Source organism: Astyanax mexicanus, chromosome 5 (assembly GCF_023375975.1).
Source record: "Astyanax mexicanus isolate ESR-SI-001 chromosome 5, AstMex3_surface, whole genome shotgun sequence".
Classification (NCBI taxonomy): domain Eukaryota; kingdom Metazoa; phylum Chordata; class Actinopteri; order Characiformes; family Acestrorhamphidae; genus Astyanax; species Astyanax mexicanus.
Genome location: NC_064412.1, coordinates 48,814,777 through 48,834,890, shown reverse-complemented (window position 1 = coordinate 48,834,890; position 20,114 = coordinate 48,814,777). Strand labels below are relative to the sequence as shown.

The 20,114-nt window shown below is 38.9% G+C and overlaps 1 protein-coding gene across 1 annotated transcript in view; it reads left to right on the top strand.

The window, feature by feature from the left end:
* The window catches only part of espnla (espin like a), a 41,990-nt gene that overhangs the window by 2,398 nt on the left and 19,478 nt on the right, over positions 1-20,114 (top strand). The window contains exons 2-5 of the mRNA XM_049479102.1: positions 579-769; positions 6,439-6,625; positions 6,860-7,081; positions 8,132-8,263. Coding sequence (XP_049335059.1) covers positions 579-769; positions 6,439-6,625; positions 6,860-7,081; positions 8,132-8,263 — 732 coding nt within the window. The remainder of the gene's footprint in view (positions 1-578; positions 770-6,438; positions 6,626-6,859; positions 7,082-8,131; positions 8,264-20,114) is intronic.

Here is a 20,114-nt window from a genome sequence, read left to right as displayed (position 1 = left end):
CAGCATAGAAAAATTCCTACTCTGATGCTATGTTAACGACGTTACATTACATTACATTACATTACATTTTCAGACGCTTTTGTCCAAAGCGACTTACAATAATGAAGTACAAAAGTAATAGAAGTTAAAGGTAAAACATTTTTAGATAGAGCCTAAAGGAGGTCAAAGGAAATAATGGAATAGATGAGTGAAGGAGAGGAAGAAGGAAATGAGGTTAGAAGTAGTTAGTTTGTTAGAGGTGTTAGGAGAGTAAGTGCTCTTTGAAGAGCTCTGTCTTCAGGAGTTTATTAAAGATAGTGAGAGATTCTCCTGATCTGGTAGTAGAAGGTAGTTTGTTCCACCATTGGGGAACTCTGTATGAGAACAGTCTGGATTGCTTTGTGTGAATGACATAAAAGTAGACTGTTGATGGGGTGTAAGATAGCAACAACCATCACAACGCACCTTGCTCAGGGTGTACGATAGGGCCCGTAATGTTTAATGTGTAATGTTGTAATGTGACCATGGTACAGGCAGTGTCCCTATATGTGGATGCAGGGTCTCTAAGTAATTAAAATGATTATATTATATTTTTTTAGGAGCAGGACACATCGGGGGCCACTGCGCTCCATCTCGCCGCCCGGTTCGGAAGAGTGGAGGTGGTCAGTTGGCTGCTGGCGTTCGGCGGTGGGGCAGATCAGGAGACAGACTGTGGGGCACTTCCTGCCCACTACGCTGCCGTCCGGGGCAACCTTACCTGCCTCAAACTGCTGATAGACCAGGACCTGGGGTAGGAAATGATCTGTTTTGTAAAATAAATAGTCATTGTGCTCGTACCTGTCTAATCGGTAAAACGGTACCACTTTAGAATAAGACTACCTTCATAAAGGGTTTATAAATGGTTTACAATTAGTTTATTAATGGTTACTAATTAGGTTGTAAATGCCTTAAAAATAATTAATAATGAGTTATAACACATACATAAAAAGGGCAACAATATAGATGGCTGTGGGTTCACTATTTGGCAAACAACAGGTCATTGTTGCCCTTTCTGCGTATGTGTTATAACTGATTATTAATGCTTTCTAGGGAATTTACAACCTAATTAGTGATCATTAATAAACTAATTGTAAACCATTTACAAACCCTTTATAAAGGTAATCTTATTTTAAAGTGGTACCGAAAAACACAAACAGATTTCTGCTCCATAATAAACAATTTAAGAACAAAATAAGGACATACCGGCTGAAGCTCTGCTGTCAGTACATGCAGAAGCACATCTGCAGCATTTTTAAATTAGCACTGAAAATATCATACAGTGCTCTCCATTATTATTGGCACCCTGTGTTAAAAGTCTTAACATAAATGTAATTTTTATTGCAAAAGCATAATGTCACTCTGAATAAAATAGAAAAAAGCAACCTTCAACTTAAAGCTCCACTAGGGAGGATTGAGATTTTGTGCTCGTGGGCTCCCCTACAGTTGTAGAGTGTAATAAATGTTTCAGGCGGATTAGTTTCTCTTTCTTGTTTTCTGGCTTTTGCAGACATATTCGGTCTCTTTCCAGCTTCTGCCAGAGTGTCTGTATTTTAGTTTGTAAAGAATGAACCAGTAGTCCTTGTAGAAATGTTAGAACTAAAGGTCGGAAAGCAGGTCGCAGTTCTCGTGAGCGTTGGTGGCGGCCGCCTCTGAAAATTACTGTCTGGTTTGAGCTTAGAGGAGCTCCGGCACAGAGACGAGAGCACAGCTATTTCTCCTATTACACCTCAATGCAGCGCTGCAGTGAGTTTCAAGCTGTAATTTTACTGTAATGGGTTGGAGTGCTACAGATAGGTGGCACTCCAGCCCAGAGAGTTGTAGAACCCAGTGGCAGAACAGTAGATCTCAAAGCAGGTAAACTCAAGAAAAAAGGGAAATAATGATAATAATAATAATAATAATAATAATTAATTATATATAATCATTAATATATATAAATATATATTAATAGGATATATAATATTATAATAATAAAATTATATGTATATATATGTATGCCGCGGAAGCTAACGGCTACCTCTTATAAGACGAGGTGAAGAACAAAAGAGCTTCCAAAGGAAACGAAACTTAACTAAGGAGTTTGTGGATTATATGCTGTTCCACCAGAGAGGGGAGGAGCAGCGGGGGGAAAAGAGAGGTGAGCAATCCGCGCCTCGCGGCTGCTACACACACACACACACACAGGAGAGAGCACACAGCTCCACCAGACTCGAGAGGGAGAGGAAAGGGATAGAGGAAGATACTTATGCGGGAGGAGTATGCCAGCGTGTGCCGAACAATACTCTCTCCAAAGGGATAGCAGGGAAGAAAAGAGAAAAAGAGCCGAGTCTCGCTCGAAAAACGGGCATAGATTCGCTCTCACGAGCTTCAAAGATCCAGCCCCGAGGACCTGAATCTCAGGGTTTATATAGGGGCAAACCCAGGTGGAGTGGATCAGGTCTGATTAGGGGCTCAAGACCTCCCCCTGGCGGCCGAAGAAGCACTCGGCCGGCCCCTAGCCATTACATTTACTTCTTTAAAAAGATAAAAAAAAAATCAAGGAAATCCTACCTAGTGCTGCTTTAAGTGAATAAAAAAAATTCTGATTAGGAAATAATAATTTTTCATAAAAAGACCTGTTCCACAATTATTGGAATCGTTAACATTTTCTTGGAAACAAATGTATAGGAACCATTTATGTCATTTTCACTGTAGTCTATAAAGTGGATCAAAGAACACAGGAATAGATAATATATAATTAGTAATTCCTCACTTCCTGTTTCCCTGGGGTATAAATATGGCGTTACACAGAGGCCTATTTCTCTTTTTTCACTCTTAAACATTGGAAAGACAAGAGAAAACACTATTTAAGTAAGGCAGATGTGTGTGGACCTTCATAAATCAGGCAATGGCTACAAGAAAACAGCCACTCCTCACCTGCAGATGCTCTTATCTACAGTCCGAGCGATCATCAAACAGTTTAAAACATCTGAAACAGAGACAAACAAGCCTGGACGAGGATGATGCACATGCATCTCTCCCCCACACACAGTGAGAAGGATGATAAGAGATGTGAAAAGTTCTCCAAAGCTCTGTGTAAGAGAATAGAATCTAATGGTAACATCTTGGGGTTACGAGGTCTCCCAAACAACCATCAGAGCCTATCTACATGCAAAAAAACACTTCTTAACGAGGGGTGCCAATAATTATAGAGGTGGCTTTTAAGCGACTGATGCATTACAGGTCAGAAGGAGGCAGATGGTCTAGTACAGAGGTCACTAATAGGCGGACCGCAGTCCGGACCCAGACATTGTCCAATACGGACCCAAACCGATAACCTACTGAGAAGGATTCAATTCTGTTGTAAGATCATCAAAAGCTAATACAGACGGTGCGCACCAGAAAAAGAAACTAAAATACTACCTTTAATAAACATACTTGGAGGAATTAAAGAGAAACAACCGAGACAATAGTGCAAAATATTCCACTTTACTCCACCTGATCAGAACTCCTCAGCAAGAAAAAATAAACCCTCGCTCCCAGGCGCTCTCTTTTTGCTCCCAAAACAACCCTACCTCAAAACTAAGGCAACCCCCAGGAGACATAAAGCATTGCCAACTTCCCACATCAGTTTTACCCATAACATAATTAAGTCTGATATAGTAATAATATTAAATAAAACAAAACTGCTGTTTTAAAAAAAAAGCTGATATTTTGGCCAAGTTCAGAAAACATTTCTCCGTATATTGTATGATTTGTCATTCATGTAATTATCATGACAGGCAGGCCTATATCTAATATAAATAAAATCAAATAGAATAAATATAACGTTTTGAAACAAAGTTAACATACAGATTCACATTAATAGACTTGATAAGTTCAGGGTGTTTCCATTTATTTTATGATAGGTTGATAATGTAATTATTGTGACAGGCTTATTTAAAACAATACATATTGTTGAAATGCACTAGTATGTGTAATTTGTTTTGTCTTTCACTTGCTGATGACATAAAACACTGACAGAACTACTAGGCTTCTCTAATTAAATACTCCTGGTCTAGTATGTTAATTGGATGGTATAGGAAAGAGGGAAGTAAATTAATTCAGAAACTCATCTTGGCGTGAGATGATCAGATCCTGAGTGTAATCCTATCATCGCCGGGCACGCTTCACTTCCTGCAGTAGTGTACCTACAGATCCTTTATGCTTCAGTGGCATGACTACCATGTAAACTGAGACGGTAACAGATGGGTAGACACAGATAAAGGTGTGCGGGATTGTATAGGCTTAGATTGGACTGTCATGTCCTCCGCCTCTGTCGTCAGCAGGGCCTGAGAGGTACCGGTATTTGCATTAGGTCAGAAATCACAGGTACAGCAGGTACATAATGGATGAAGGTGGCCACGGGCGGTCACATGGTGTGGCATGTGCCATGAACAAAGTGATCTGGCTAACTGCTCCCTACTGTTACTGTACCTCAGGGTCCAGACCTCAGGTTCAGCGTGTACATGAGGCCAGCAATGTGATCCAATCTCATTATTGTTATGGCTTGGAAGAAGCAGAAGGCTGCTGCTGAGTGAGATCGGTTCTCTGGTGTCTGTACGTTAATTATTAATAATAATATTATTGATTCAAATAATAGCTTGAGTTTAAACGGATACGTTTATTGGGGGACCTGGTAATTGATACAAAACAATTGAAAGAAGGCGCTAGTATCCTGTTGGAGCTTTTATCCTGGATATAAGATGAGATTGAGATGGTTGGGTATGGAGGTGTACAGGTTCCCTAAGGCATCCTACAGCACATTTACCCACAGATGTTGCTACAGCTGGGTCTGTAGATCCTGCTCTACACTCGTAGGTTGATGCTGAAGCTGCATCCCAGCTGCTCTCATAAATGCGGGATTGGTGATAAATCTGAAAACTGGGCAGGGCAAGAACTAATTCTCTTAATGAATCATGGGTGTGTTTTGGGCGTAACATAAAATAAAGCAATCAGTGTGTCACTTATCATTCCCTTTAAGAGGCAGGTGCACTCTGACTTTGGTGTGTCTTATCACTACAGTGCGGTGCTTTGTGCGTCCCAACAGAGGATTCTGAGCTGTGTGTTCACACTGTGAAGGAAAGCCAGCAGCTGATTTAAGAGAACAGTTATTGTTGCTTTATTCTTTATTCTGTTTATTGTTGAGTTAAAAGTCAGGTTTTAATGAGTGGGGGTGTACGAGTGCTGGGAGCATCTATAGGAATGGACTCTGATGATTGACTGTTGTCTAGGTTAATTTCAGTCAGTGGAGCTCCTGTGTTTTCTGCCGCCTAAATAGACTGTTGACAAGGTGTAAGACAGCAAAGAGCATCAGATCACACCTTTAATCATTTACATATCTGTCATATATGAGACAAAGCTGCATGCTGAGTTACCAGTAATCCAAGGTGCGTTATTTTATATAACAAGGACTCTAAATGCTCAATCCTTTGAATTTCTCATCAACCCACTGTGATTAATAGACAAGACTCTGATTAGTTTGATTACAGTATAATTCATAGTGCTCAGCTTTAGTCCGAGTGAAGCAGCTTTGAAAAGTGCTTTCCACCAGCTATATTCTACCACCTCAGTGTGAATTGGCCATCTAATGTTTATACTCATTATACACATTTATTTTACATATGGAAGAATTCTGATAGGATCAGATAAGAGTTTGTCAATAAGTAAGAAAGGGAACACAATAATGGATCCATACTGCCATTGGAAGAATTCTGTAGTTCATGTCATGGTTACATTACCAGATACACATTTTTAGATTATTTTAACTATTTTATATAATAATTTTTTTTTTTAGATTTATTATTAAATTCATATATGCATTATTTTTCCTTTTTTGGTAAAAAGTGCAAAATATCAACAACAGTAATCTTTTGTTTACAAAGTTTTGTTTACAAATGTACGCAAAATGATTGTTGATCATTAACTAAACATAGCTTAAAATAAAAAATGCTATCTTACATAGTTATTGATAATATTTATAATGTACTTCTAAGTTTGTAAAACATATATATATATATTTAAGGTTTTGATAAACGTATGTTTATTATATGTATATATTTAAAAACATATTTAAAATAGACAATAAAATAGGTCTGTACATACATGCAGTGGCTTGCACAATTATTCAAACCCCTTAAACTTTTTCACATTTTGTCACATTTTGAACCACATTTTTGAACCAAGTATTTTAAGTGATAGGCCAACACAAAACTGCACATAATTGTGAAGTAGAACGAAGATGATAAATCTAAAAAGCGGTTTGTGCAAAAGTATTCAGTACTTTTGAAAGCCTCTGTACATGTATATTGTATATTATTAATTATGTGGCTTCTCTACTGTAAGACCTGGTTTATGTTATCTTTATTTGTAAATGTTTAATTTATCTTTATTTTATTTCAGCTGTGTGAACCGCCAGACGTTCCTGGGAGCGACTCCGCTGTACCTGGCGTGTCAGGAGGGTCACCAGGATGTGGTGCAGTATCTGCTGCAGGACTGCGGAGCTGACATCCACTTGAGAGCACACGACGGCATGACCCCCCTGCATGCAGCTGCGCATATGGGCCATTATTCTCTGGTGGTCTGGCTGGTGAGATAAACATGCACACCAGTTCTCAGTAATATGAGGCATCTTGAAGTCTAGAAAAAGAAATATATGAATATATGGTCATTTATGTTTTGTATGTGAAATATATTTTACACATATTGTTGAATAAAAAAAAAAAATTCAATTGCAGTATATTAATGAAAATATATTTTACATATATTTCTTTTCTGTATAGTGTGTCAATCAAACCTTCTCTTTTGTGTATTTTCTGTTAAGGTCAGTCACACAGACGTGAGCGTGTCCAGTCAGGATAAAGAGGGGGCCACTGCACTGCACTTTGCTGCCAGCGGGGGGCATCACCACGTGCTGGACCGGCTGCTCCGCACTGGACCAAAGATTATCAAAGACTTCTGGGGGGGCACTCCTTTACATGATGCAGCCGAGAACGGAGAGATGGAGGTACAGCTCCCACCCTGCCTGTGCAGAAATGTCACTTTCATACAGACAATAAATTAAATAATAAATATAAATATTTTAAACATTTTCAAATTCATTTTAATTTATTTTTTTATTTTAGAATGTATTTTAAACAATTGCAGTGCATATCAGTTTTATACCGTTTCAGATTTATGAATAAAAGATACATCTGTGCTAAAAAATCCAGCTCAAGGTGACATCATGTTAAAAAAATAATAATTTATGGTCACGAGTTATTAAGGCATCGGAAGGAGATCCTAAGGCATGACTACGACTTATTAAAGCGTGGGAACAAGAACCTAATGTGTGTCCATAACTTATTAAAGCATAGGAACGAGATCTTAAGGCATGGCCACAACTTATTAAGGCATGGGAATGAGATCCTAAGGCATGGTCACGACTTATTAAAGTGTGGGAACAAGAACCTAATGTGTGTCCATTACTTATTAAAGTGTGGGAATGAGATCTTAAGGCATGGCCACAACTTATTAACACATGGAAATGAGAACCTAATGCATGTCCACGACTTACTAAGGCGTGGGAATGAGATCCTTAGGCATGGTCACAACTTATTAAGGTGTGGGAATGAGATCCTAATGCGTGGCTATGACTTATTAAGGTGTGGAAACAAGAAACTAATGTGTTTCCACGACTTATTAAGGTGTGTGAATGAGATCTTAAGGTGTGGCCACGGCTTGTTAAGATGATATATAAAAAATTGTTTTAAAAAAATCCATACAAAAATCTTCCAAATGGCAAAAAAAAAAAAATTATATCTTTGAATTGAATTAAATATGAATGCAAATATACTTTTATTTGAAACTTTTCTTCTAAATAAAAAAAATAATCAATTAAGATTTGAAAGATAATAATATGAAGATCAACTGCTAGGTTTAAATTATGCAACAAAAAAAAAAAAAAAAAAAGAAAGAAAAATGGCCAAAAGCAAGGTTTTTGCAAAAATTATTTTGGATTCAGTGGTTTTGTGAAATCAGAGCTACAAATGTGTTTTTATATAATTATAATTTTTAGAATACGCAGTTAATGGTTGTGTTATTTGCTGTGTGTCAGTGCTGCAGGGTTCTGCTGAGTTATGGGGTTAATCCTGCAGAGAGGGACGTGGACGGATTCACTGCGGCTGATCTGGCTCAGTATAACGGTCACAACTACTGCGCTAAATACCTGCGCAGGGTGGAGAAAAACGTAAGACCTGGGTTTTATTCTTCTGCTGCATTTTTCACATCATCTCTCTTCACGTATTTAATTCAGAGTGTGGCTTATTTATTCACTATTTGCTTATGTATTAAAGGTCTCCTTCCGCTTAAACCCACTTTTTGTTTTTCTTGCGGCTGAGTGATACCGTTCACCCGCGGCCTAGCGATTCTAAGAGTCTGACGTTAAGTGAAGTTTAAGGGTTAACTTTACCCAGCACTCAGTGCTATATCTTTATAGCTAAGGCTGTATCTCTAAAAACATTTTGTCGTATCAACATCGTATCGTATCGTATCGTATGTTCTCTGCTGCAGTGCTGTTGGCCAATCAGAGGCGATATGTTTGCATGTTATGAATATTCATGAGCAAGAGCCAAAACCTGTATTTTTTCAGAGACCTCTAATCCAGGGAACTAAAGCAGGGTTATACAGAAACACCGGAGCACTTTTTTCACAAAAAACGGCTCACATGGCATTCATTCATTCATACTACAGACCACAACTAGACATTTTAAAATAAATGAAAAATCGATGGAATGAGACTTTTAATTTATATTTGATTCATTGTTTTTCAAGCTGCAAAATAAATAAATAAATCAATAAATCAATAAATCTTAGCAAGTAAAATTATTTTAATTTTAAGCCAATAAATATTTTTCTCTCATAAGAAGTGTGATATTATTTTGAACTCAAAATAAGCAAAAAAAGACTTTGTCAAGCGATTCTTATATCTTATATCACTCATTATGAGACTTTGCGATTGCATATTTTAAAAAATCTTACGAAGAAAAATTGCTTACCTCATTGTCAGATTTTTTTGCCTTCTCATTTTACAAATATTTTGTCTATTTTTGTCAATGGATTTTTTTCAGTACATTCAGGACCATTATATTCATATTTTGAATTTCATTTATTAATATACATCCAATAATCTGATTAATGCTGATGTTGAGTTTAGTGATTTTAATTCTATTTTATTCTATCCTATTCTAATGTATTTTAATTTTAATGTCATTTTAAACTGATCCAGAGTGAACACTGGACTGAGCGGTGGGTCACTCCTGTTTGGTTTTACTCTGGGTTTATTTATTCTCTCGTTAAATTACTAATAGTAACTAATAACTGAATTAGTGGTGTATTTGGAACAGGCAGTACCATCAGTGGCCATTATTTAAAAGACTACAGGAAATGGTTAACCCTGCTACATATGTTTCCACATTAATGGATCATACTAAACACTAATATGTGAAAATGGTTAATACCCAGTCATATGTCCCAATACTTTTGCTATAAAGGTCAGTACTAGATACAGTGGTCATGTTATACTATACTAGTCACTCTATCCAGAAAGTCAAATATCATTATAACTCTGTAATAAACAGGTCGAGCTCACCCTGGTAGTTTTCCTCCCATGCGGATCAGGTTCTCCTCATGTACGACCGGCACAGAAATCATAACCCTGCGGATTCGGTTACGGCACCGCCGCGACCCCGCGCTGCCCACTCCCTCTCTCAGCCTGTTTTGATTGACACTTCGGCTCCCACAGAGAGCTGGACGGGACGTGGGGAGGGGGCGTTCTGCAGAACGCTAGCGTGACGTCCGGTGCCTTGTTTCAGAACTGCCTCCTAATGATCTCAGCAGCTCTGGGGTCACGTCACAACCAGACCTCTTGTTTTGTTCGGTAAGCAAGATGTTCCTCAATTTGACTCATGAATTTTTCAGGGTGATCAGGGGTAATGCAGTCAGGCATGGCACACCCACTCAAACCAGTAGGAAAAAGAAATGGAGTCCAGGATGTGAGCTGGGAGCTGACAGATGGGCCCGGGGGGGAAACTGCAGGTGTAGGATCATATGCTTTTGTTTATCGCATCTCTTACAACTCTGCACTTTTTAAATCTCTCATTTCTCTGTGTCAAAATTAGAATTATCTTGTCAGATACAGAATTTCCAGCTGTTTCTTAGGGGCAGCACAATAAAACACCAAGTAATACCTCTGAATCTATACTATAGAGTTCAAGTGCTGAGGAATCTGCAACTTGTTACATGCTGATCATGTAAATCATTACTATTAACTGACTTCCTAATATACGAACCCTCATTCTAAACTTAAAATCCTTCAGTTTTCCCAAAAATCGACAGTGCACATTATTATCTGGTGCGACTAATGTATGAATTCTATCAGTCAGGTTGTAAGTAGCAGTAAAGTCACTCTGCTGAAGTACAGCATTATAAAGTAGTTTCAGTTTAGTTCTCCAGCACCGAGACTGGAGCAGTATTAGCATTAGCATTAGCTTTCTTAAAATTTTTTGTTACATTTTTTGCTATACTTACACTGTCATACACACTTTCATTCCCCAAAAACTGTGAACTTTAAGTACTGTACACACTCATTCACTTTACCAGCCTTAAGCTACATACCATATTTGCACTACTGTTATACGGGTTCTATTTATACTGTCATTCCATCTTAATCACCATCAATATTGCACTATTGTCTTTCATCTTACTTATGTTTATTGTGTCTTGTTGTTTTGTACATTTAGTGTCTCCCACTCTTTTAGATTATATATCTTATTTCTTTTTACTTATATTTATATATCTATTTCTCCCCCACCACTACTGCACCTTGTTTCTGTCTCATGTGTGTCTATTTGTGTCCCTGCTGTATTGTACACATAGTGTCTCCCATTATTTCCCATTATTTCCATTATTATATAACTACTTGACTTCACTTGACTTACCCCCACCACCACCCAGTGACGAGACCTGCTGAATTACAAGGAAAACATGGCCTCACCCCTGTTCCTTACTAGTGTCGCATAAGGCACCTTATATTATGTATGAAAATAGACGTTCATTGATAGTGTGCCTTACAATCCAGTGCGCCTTATAGTGCAAAAAATATGGGAATCAAAAATTTATCAAAATCGATATTTACTCTATATCTAGAACTGAAAAAATCTTGCCCATGGCAATTATATATATTTTTTTATCCAAACAATTAATATTGTTTGAAAAGCGTTTTTGTACTCGTGTTTGTCAGAGCTGTCTGGGGTGGAGTTAATAATAATAAGTAAATACAAGAAGAAGGTTCTGTGGAGCATCAGAGATTAGCATTAGTTTAGCATTAGTAACAGCTGTAGTAATATTCTGGGTAATAAATCAGGTTAAACCTGCCCTGAACAGCTGTTTAGCATGTCTGATAGTCAGGTTGAATTGAGGTCAAATCACATTCTAATCAGGTGCAGATGCCATTACTCACTGTATAAACTCCATTGGCAAAAACTAGACAAATATATGTAAATTGAGACATATATCCTTAAATTAAGAAAAAAATCTGCCAATGGTGTGAGCAAAATTTTTCTTAGTAAGATTTCTAAAAAATAAGCAAAGTCTCACAAACTCCCAAAATGAGCAAAGTAAGAGTTAAAACAAGCAAAAATCCCTTATTTTGTGGTTTAAATTTGTACACAAGAATCAGAATAACTGGACTGGTGACTTTTTGTGTTCAAATGACTTAAAATAAGGTAAACATTCTAAGAAAGAATGAATAAGATAATTATTCCTAAAATAAGTAAAACAATCTTACACTTACAATGCTTAGTAAGAAAACAATCAGATAAAAAATAGATATATTGCCTTGAAATTAGATTATTTTACTTGCTAAGATTTATTCACACCTTTATTCACACCTGAGTATCTTAGTTTATGACAAATCCCCTATGTTCACGATCCTCTAGATCTGTGGCTGTTTAATGACCTAGTCAAAAAATAGATTTCTTCCAGATTTTGGAGCAATACTGTGAGTATTTGATTGTATTCAGCGACAAAAGAGTTGATAAAATCAAGATGTTCACCAACCCACCTCATCTCCAACTTTTTCATCCCATCCAGAAGTATTGGACGGAGCTTCATCATTCCACAGAACACAATTCCACTGCTCCATTGCTCAATTTTCCCATCTATGCCAAATGTTGATCAGGTCCAGTTTGTTTTACTGGAAAGTTAGAACAGTAACAGTCGCTCAGACTCGACTGTGCCAGTAATGGTTGTAGAAATTATAAAGCCCCAATCAGAATTAGATCTGATGCAATATTAGATTGGCTGCAATAACAAAGGCTTTGGGACAATAGCGGCGGTGCTGCTAATATTTAGCGTTAGTAAGCTCAGTACAGAGTATGACATAGCTGTGATGCTGTTTCAGCAAATCCTGACCAGGGTTTTGAATCTAATTAGAATCAAGCCTTTTTCCAAACTGTGTAATATGCTTTTCTGTAAACCCACTCTGGACATCTAACTAAAAAAAATCATGTTAATATTGGAATTATTTAGAGTCAGTATACATTTTGCAGGATTTACTCTGAATGAACACAGTAATACACATATAGAGGATGAAGGCTACCCCTCACTTTAAAGAACTTTGAAGATATGATTTCTGTGTGGTCTGAGGAAAATATGATGAATAGATAAAATAAGTAAAATGTTATGACACTTCTAAAGACACAGTATTCAGATAATGAATCACTCACTACTAATACAGTATATACACAGCATTTTTACACCATAATAAACTTCTTTGCATTATAAACAGCTGGTGTTTTTAAATGGAGCTAAAAAAAGGTTTCTCCTATTGGTGCAAGTTAACAAAACAGCTTTATTTAACTCAAATGAATACTTTAACGTAAACAAAGCTTTTCGAAACCTGTACCTTTTGTGTCTCTGACCCACATTTAAACCCCTCCTACAGCACTTTTTTTAGGTGTGCAATTACAGCCCGTCTCTCTGTTATCGTGCACAATTTGTCAAACACCCTCTACCTCATCCATCATTCATCAGATTCTGACCAGAGGGCTGCGGCTGACCAGATATTATTTAGGTGGTGGACCGATCTGTACAAAGCAGGCACATGGGCATGGTGCAGGCACATGGGCATGGTGCAGGCACTTGGGCATGGTGCAGGCACTTGGGCATGGTGCAGGCACTTGGGCATGGTAGAACAGCATGATACGCCACAAATTGTTTCCCGAATTTCCACTCTAAGACATTTCACTCAGTTGCCAGACGTTAATAGGGGGCACATCATTGGAGATTCTAGGCTGTGCGTCAACCAGCCATCGCCTGCTTCGTTTTTCAGCAGGATAATGCTCACCCACACACAGCAAGTTTTTTTTTTTTAAGGAATGTCTACCACCATATTGTAACACTTCATCAAATGACACTCTTATTCATGGTAACATTTTTTAGACTATAAAAACACTTTAACGAATGTAGGTATTGTACACAACAAATAATTTCCAAATGATATACGATCAGATTTATTCTACGAGTTTTCCTAATTGAGGCCCAATAACTGCAACATCACTATGACAGTCACCTCGGCTGGCTGCGCTCCTCCATAACAGCTCATCGAGTCCGCTCGTCGACCTGAGAATAAATAAATAAGTGAAGAGTCTGGCACTCATATCTTGATGATGAGAGGGGCAGAGGCGCCACCAAACTCCAGAAATAATCCGAGCCGTCTCAACAATAGGGAGCTAACTAATGCCGGGAGTGTGGAGAGGCATCCGATGCTGCTGTTTGCACTCTTTACACTCCGCGAGGGTATCGCTTACCCCCGCTCCGCTGGCCTGGCTCGGGTAGAGGCGGTTATGGGATCCACGCGGCTCGGTTTCAGGGTTTTCACCGTTCCGATGCTTGGAAGTGGAAAGGTGATCCGGGAGCAGGTTAGAGAGCAGGATGTTTGTTGGCCTCGAACGTGCATCTGATTGTTGTCTTGATTTTTTTTTTTTTTTGGTCTCGCTCTTCCTTTGTCTTTTCTTGATGCCATAGCCAAGGGTAACCCATCTGTGCAGCGCTGATGGTTGGTTAGTCAAAAGGCTACATTGTATCTGACCACTGTCAACAGAGTCTGAGCAGAAAGGGATTACAAATGTAAAACACAAGCGAAGAACACAAGCGGTTACATAAGAGAACATCAGAAATTGTTTATACACTATGGGCCCTATTTTATCGACCTATAGCGCACTGGTCAATTGCAAATCAAATATCGCGCAGCTGGATTTAGGGCATGTCGGTGTGTCTTTGGTATTTTGAGTGCACAAAAAAATATGCTTGGCGCATCTCGAAACGCGTAAAAAGCATGTACTAATTAATTCATCATGGGTGTGTTTTGGGTGTAACATGAAATAAACCAATTAAATCAGTATATGACTTGTAATTTCTTTAAAAAAGCCAGGTGTGCTCTGACTTTGGCACATTTGTATCTTAACAGTGCGTTCGTGTGTGTGTATGTTTAATGAGCGGGGGTGTATGCAGCATTCTGGGAGCACCTGTAGGAATGGACTCTGATGATTGACTGTTGTCTAGGTTAATTTTAGTCAGTGGAGCTCCTGTGTTTTCTGCTGCCAAAATAGAAACATGCCAGAAATTTACCTGAACACACCTCACTTCCAGATCACCACGCCCCATCAGTGTAGATTTATTCCTAAACTCCAATGCTATTTCAAGGGCAAGTGTGAAAATAGACCTCACTATTGCTTATCTTGTCACTAAATGCTATTAAAATCTCACATCAGTGATGCTAAACAATCAGGCAGAAAGTCTTCTCTGGAGAGTAGAGACAGTTACTCCAACAAAAGCAGGATAAACTCTTTTTAATAACCTTAATTTCAGAAAAACAATGAATGGTCTATTATTTTCTGTTCTATAAAGGCTGTATACAAGGCTGCTAATCCCTTAATTCCTAGAGGTAGAGTGATTGGTGGAGCTACACATACTAATACTGCAATCAGCCAGCAGAGGCTCTTGACCTGTGGTTTCACTTAGTCCCGGTTGCTATTTTATGTCACAGTGTTCTTGTGTGCAAAAAAACAAGCTGGAGTGTACATGCATTGGACACAAGCCTGTGTTTATAATTGTTACACTGCCAAGATAGCAATGAACATCTGATGGTTGATGTCTGTTTAGGATGTTTGTAAGTCAAAGGTGCACCTGTGTTTTCCATTGCCATGATAGCAATACACCAGAATTTTACCTTATTTTAAGACCACCATGCCCACCGGTGTAAGATATCAATGAGCATTGTTATGTGTCTTACATAGGGTGTAACATAGAACCCTTTATATTCATGAGCCAATAAAATAATGTACTTCTACAGTACCATGCAAAAAGCATAAAACTGGTATCATGTTCTATGACTAGGAAAAAATGCTAGAGTTACTTGCTACTAGTCGCTGTTTGCACTGACAATTCTAGCCAGACACCGCCGGTCACCATCATTACCATCCAGTATTGAAGTGATAATGCAAACTCTCATTCTCCTGCCATGAATCCGCTGGTCAGTGTTCAACCTCACACATAACACCTCACAACTTATAAAGGTGGGCATTTTCAATCAAACACTCTAGTCTAATTTTCTTTTTAAATTTCTCTTTTTGGCTCAGAGCATCCATTTCCATGCATGATAGTTGTGTTAGCCTCTTTGCTTTAGTCAAGAAAAAATGGAAAAAAAAAAAAAAAATATATATATATATTAGTGGTGGGGGGTGGTTTAATTATGTGGCTCCCTCCCGTGTCACAGATTTGCAGGTTTGCCACGCTGCTTGCAGGGTTTTTGTTCCAGCGTAATGTGGTCGGGTCAGGCCTTCTCATTTCCTTGCGGTGCCTGTAATGGATTGTTTGGGCCGTTGGCCAGAGAGTTGCGTGCTAGGCATTTCCTCATGTTTTGGTTTCATCCCAAAGAGGTCACCCTCCCTCGGTGCAGCCCGCCTTTTCCCTGAGACAGCTGCAATCAAACAAGCAGAGCGCAGGTTTATTTTACAACACGGATCTGAGCCGGGGGCCGCGGGGGCCAGCTGTCTTAAACGTGTCTCTTCTGGGTACCAGCAGAACCTTTATACAACCCACAGGTCCTGCGGTTGGACCGAGGAGAGCCTTGAACGCTGAGTTATGTCGGAAATCTGGAATATTCGGTGTGTGATGCTTTTGTTCTGCACTGACTCGAGTATCACTGACCAGTTGTGGACTCTGTGTAAAGTAGAGGTGTGAATCACAGGGCATCTCATGATATGATATTATTATTATTATTATGATACATTACCCACAACAACAATTTCACAATACTGTGATTCTGCGATTCTTAATTTTCTACAATACTTTACAGCATCTGTGTTACTGAAGAGAATAAAATGCTCCTAAATAAGCAAATATCAGGAATTATGGATTTATTGGTGTCAGTTTCTCAGAATTTGACAGCCAATATGGAACAATGACCACAACAGAAGTGCAGAGCTTAGATTGCTAATGTCTCTTAACCCCTTAACAGACCACGATTTTTGTCAATTGTCTGCCTGACAGCTTGAGGATTTTTATTCAAGCATTACATAAAAAGCTTTCATGTTTGATAAGGAACATTACTGAAAAGCATAATTGTAATTGTAATAGAAACTATAAAAATAAATATTTAAGTAAATCTGCTAATGTCAAAATAAAATGAATAAAATCGTATAATTGGATCTCTCCTGAACTTCATTTTACAATCAATATTTTCTTAAATACAAAGCAAACAGGTTATGTCCTCCAAACCTTTAGTTTCATTATGTTTGTCTAGTTTTACGTCTATTTTCAAACATGCAAAGTTTGGGTTGATTTCTGTTGCTGATCTGGAATTATTAAGTGGAGTAGAGAGAAAACAGGCAGCTTCTCTAAGTGTCCTGCAGGAGATTTCAAAGCCCTCAAATTTTCAGAATGTAGATAAGTTATTTTATTGCAGGAAAATAAGAATTTTTTATCACCTACACCTGTAACCTGTAAACGGGTAAAAGGTTTTTTTTTTTTAACACACATACATTGACTGAAGCTCTTCGAGGTGTGGCTCTTATTGTTCCAATGTTGTAAAATAGCCATGAAATGCCATTGGCTTAAAAAGTTCAGCTGCTGTGTCAAACTGTGTAAAAAATGCTTACAGGAAAAAAATTATATAAGGAAAAAATATCAAATATAGATATTTGATACCGCTATTGCTAACATATCACAATCGAAAACAATATAATTTATCGGCATTGTCAGACCCTTAGTTTGAAGGACTGGGCCAAAAAAATAAAACTAACACATGTCTGGATGACATGGTGCATGTACATTCTGTGGGGCGTGGCTAAAACTGAAAACAAAATGTAACTTTTTTTATCACTGACCAGTGGAGGACTTTAGTTTCAGTTTCAGACACTTTTGGACGTTCAGATTAAGTACAGGAAGCTAAGTCAGGCTATCATCACTCATTAAACAATAGAAGAAGAAAAAGGAACAGTGTTGTGCCGAAATCCGACTCCCATTGGCGTTAAGGGGGCGCCTCAGAGTAGTATAAATACAACAGAATACTCTCTATTCTGCTGCAGGAGGCCCGCACTCTAAAGCATTGCCACTATGATCGGAAGCACGCTCTGTCGAATCCCAGTCATGCAGCTTGCCATCAGCTGCCAGAGCCCTGAGAGCGCAATTGGCCTTGCTCTCTGTGGGTGGGTAGATGGCGCTCTTTCGCCTCATCACTCCTAGGGTGATGTGGATCAGCACAAGGCTGCGTCTGTGAGCTGATGTATCAGAACCGAGTCGCTGCGCTTTCCTCCGAGCACGCTGTGATGCCACTCGGCAATGCTGCATCAGCAGAAGTTTGAAAAGAGGCGGTAGCTGACTTGATGACTGACACGTGTATCGGAGGAGGCGTGTGCTAGTCTTCACTCTTCTTGTGTTGGGGCATCCCTAGTGATGGGGGATTTACAGTTGAGTAGCAGCTGAAAGGGTGGGACAATTGGCAATATAAACTGCGGGAAAACATTTTTTATTAGTAACATAACATTGAATAAAACAATGAATGTCCTGCAATATGACCTTTGTTTATGTGTACAATATGATATTAATGCTGAAACAATTTTTTATTTTTTATTTTTTTATAATGGTACTACGTTTTCTACTGGAAGGGCACAAGAACATCAAAAGATGGGTACTCATTAAAACACATTACCAACATTCTTGATCTAAAGGCACTTTGTCATAAATTACTGCAGAAAAAGAACATCTTAGCAGAGAGTTGATGATGATAGGGCACTTTGTCTGTTTTTGCCAATTTAGAGGGCACTTTAGTGACACATTTTCAGCCTTGGGGGCACCAAAATTGCACCAGTGTTGACCAGAACTGAGTCTCCTAACCAGAGCTGTGTGGCTGTAGTGAGTGCAGTGATTCTGAGCCACCGGAGGGCGATAAAGATGTGGGCTTTATGAGTAGAGTTGAACATGCTCCTGATTATTGAAGAAGAATCAGGGAGCATGTTTCCCATCAGGCCTGCAGTCATATTACAAGAATGCTGCGATTGTTTCGACCTCTGCGCTCTGATCCTGGCACTCAGCGCTGTTTACCGCACTCTTAAGACTGTGTCAAAAATTCTTCCAGGAACAGGCTCGGAACATGCACTGGTCTTAGTGAGGACCATGAATTTCAGCAAACATAACACGAAGGGCAGTGTGGAGACTGTGAGGACTGTGGAAGTGCTGTGGTGCAGTGTCACTGTAGACAATATGGGCTTTGTGAGAGAAAGAATGGCACGTGCTCATATATACCCAAGTCAACACTTTTTCTTTTGTATTGAAAGCGGTAGTATTCCAGAGTGGAAAAGGGACAAAATATTGTAATTAATGGCATCTGTACGCTTTTGTGAACATCTGTGCAAATCCAAATATATTACATCTAAAGATAGGTCCTTGTGCGAGTTTTCTGGCCATGATAAGCTATTACTGGTTACCTAAACAATTGCAGTGCTGCTGATAGCACTGATACAAAAGATACTGCGAACATGGCGATATCAGTGCAGTGCTTTCTCCGCTCTTTTTTCTCTGTCTTGATCTGCTCATTCATTCACGCATTAATCAAACAAACAAACAAACAAAAAAACACAGACTTAGAACTCAGGAGAGGTTTGAATCCCTTGTATGCAGCTTGCCATCAGCTACCGGAGCCCCGAGAGAGCACAATTGGCCATGCTCTCTCATCACATCTAGGGTGATGTGGATCAGCACAAGGCGTCTGTGAGCTGATGTATCGGACCCGAGTCGCTGCGCTTTTCTCTGAGTGCGCTGTGATGCTACTCTGTAATGCTGTATCAGCAGCAGTTCAAAAAGAGGTGGTGGCTGACTTTATATGTGTCGGAGAAGGCATGTGCTAGTTTTTACCCTCCTTGTGTTGTGGCATCACTAGTGATAGGTGGTAAACAGCTTAGTAGCAGTTGAGATAATTGGTAAGTAAACTTGGAGAAAAATGCGAGAAAATTAGAAGACCAAAAAAAAAAATGATTTGGCCTCCGCCTTTAACCCATCCATGCAGTGAACACACACACAAACACACACACACACACACACACACACACACACACTAGTGAGACAGTGCCATATAATGAGCACACGTGCTCAGAGCGGTGGCTCGGTAATCAGTGAGTGTTAAGGGAATTGTTCAAAGGCTCAAGAGTGGTGACCCAGGTATCAAACCAACAACCCTGACTTTTGTGCATGCTCGCATTGTGATGACAGTGCTAAAACACTGTGCCGTTCTATACTGGTACAACAATTTAACAAGGTTTATCCTGCATTTGTTGGAGACTTTCTTCTAGATTTTGGATGTATTTAATTGTTGTGAGAATTTGGTTGCATTTACAGAGAATACCATACCCCACCTGCCTAACCTATCGCTTCCAAAAATGTTGGATGGAACTCCACAGCTCAATACTGGGACTTTGTACCCTTCTATAGCTCACACTCTATTGGTAATACTCCTCTACAAGTATTAATTATGCTTCTGTCTC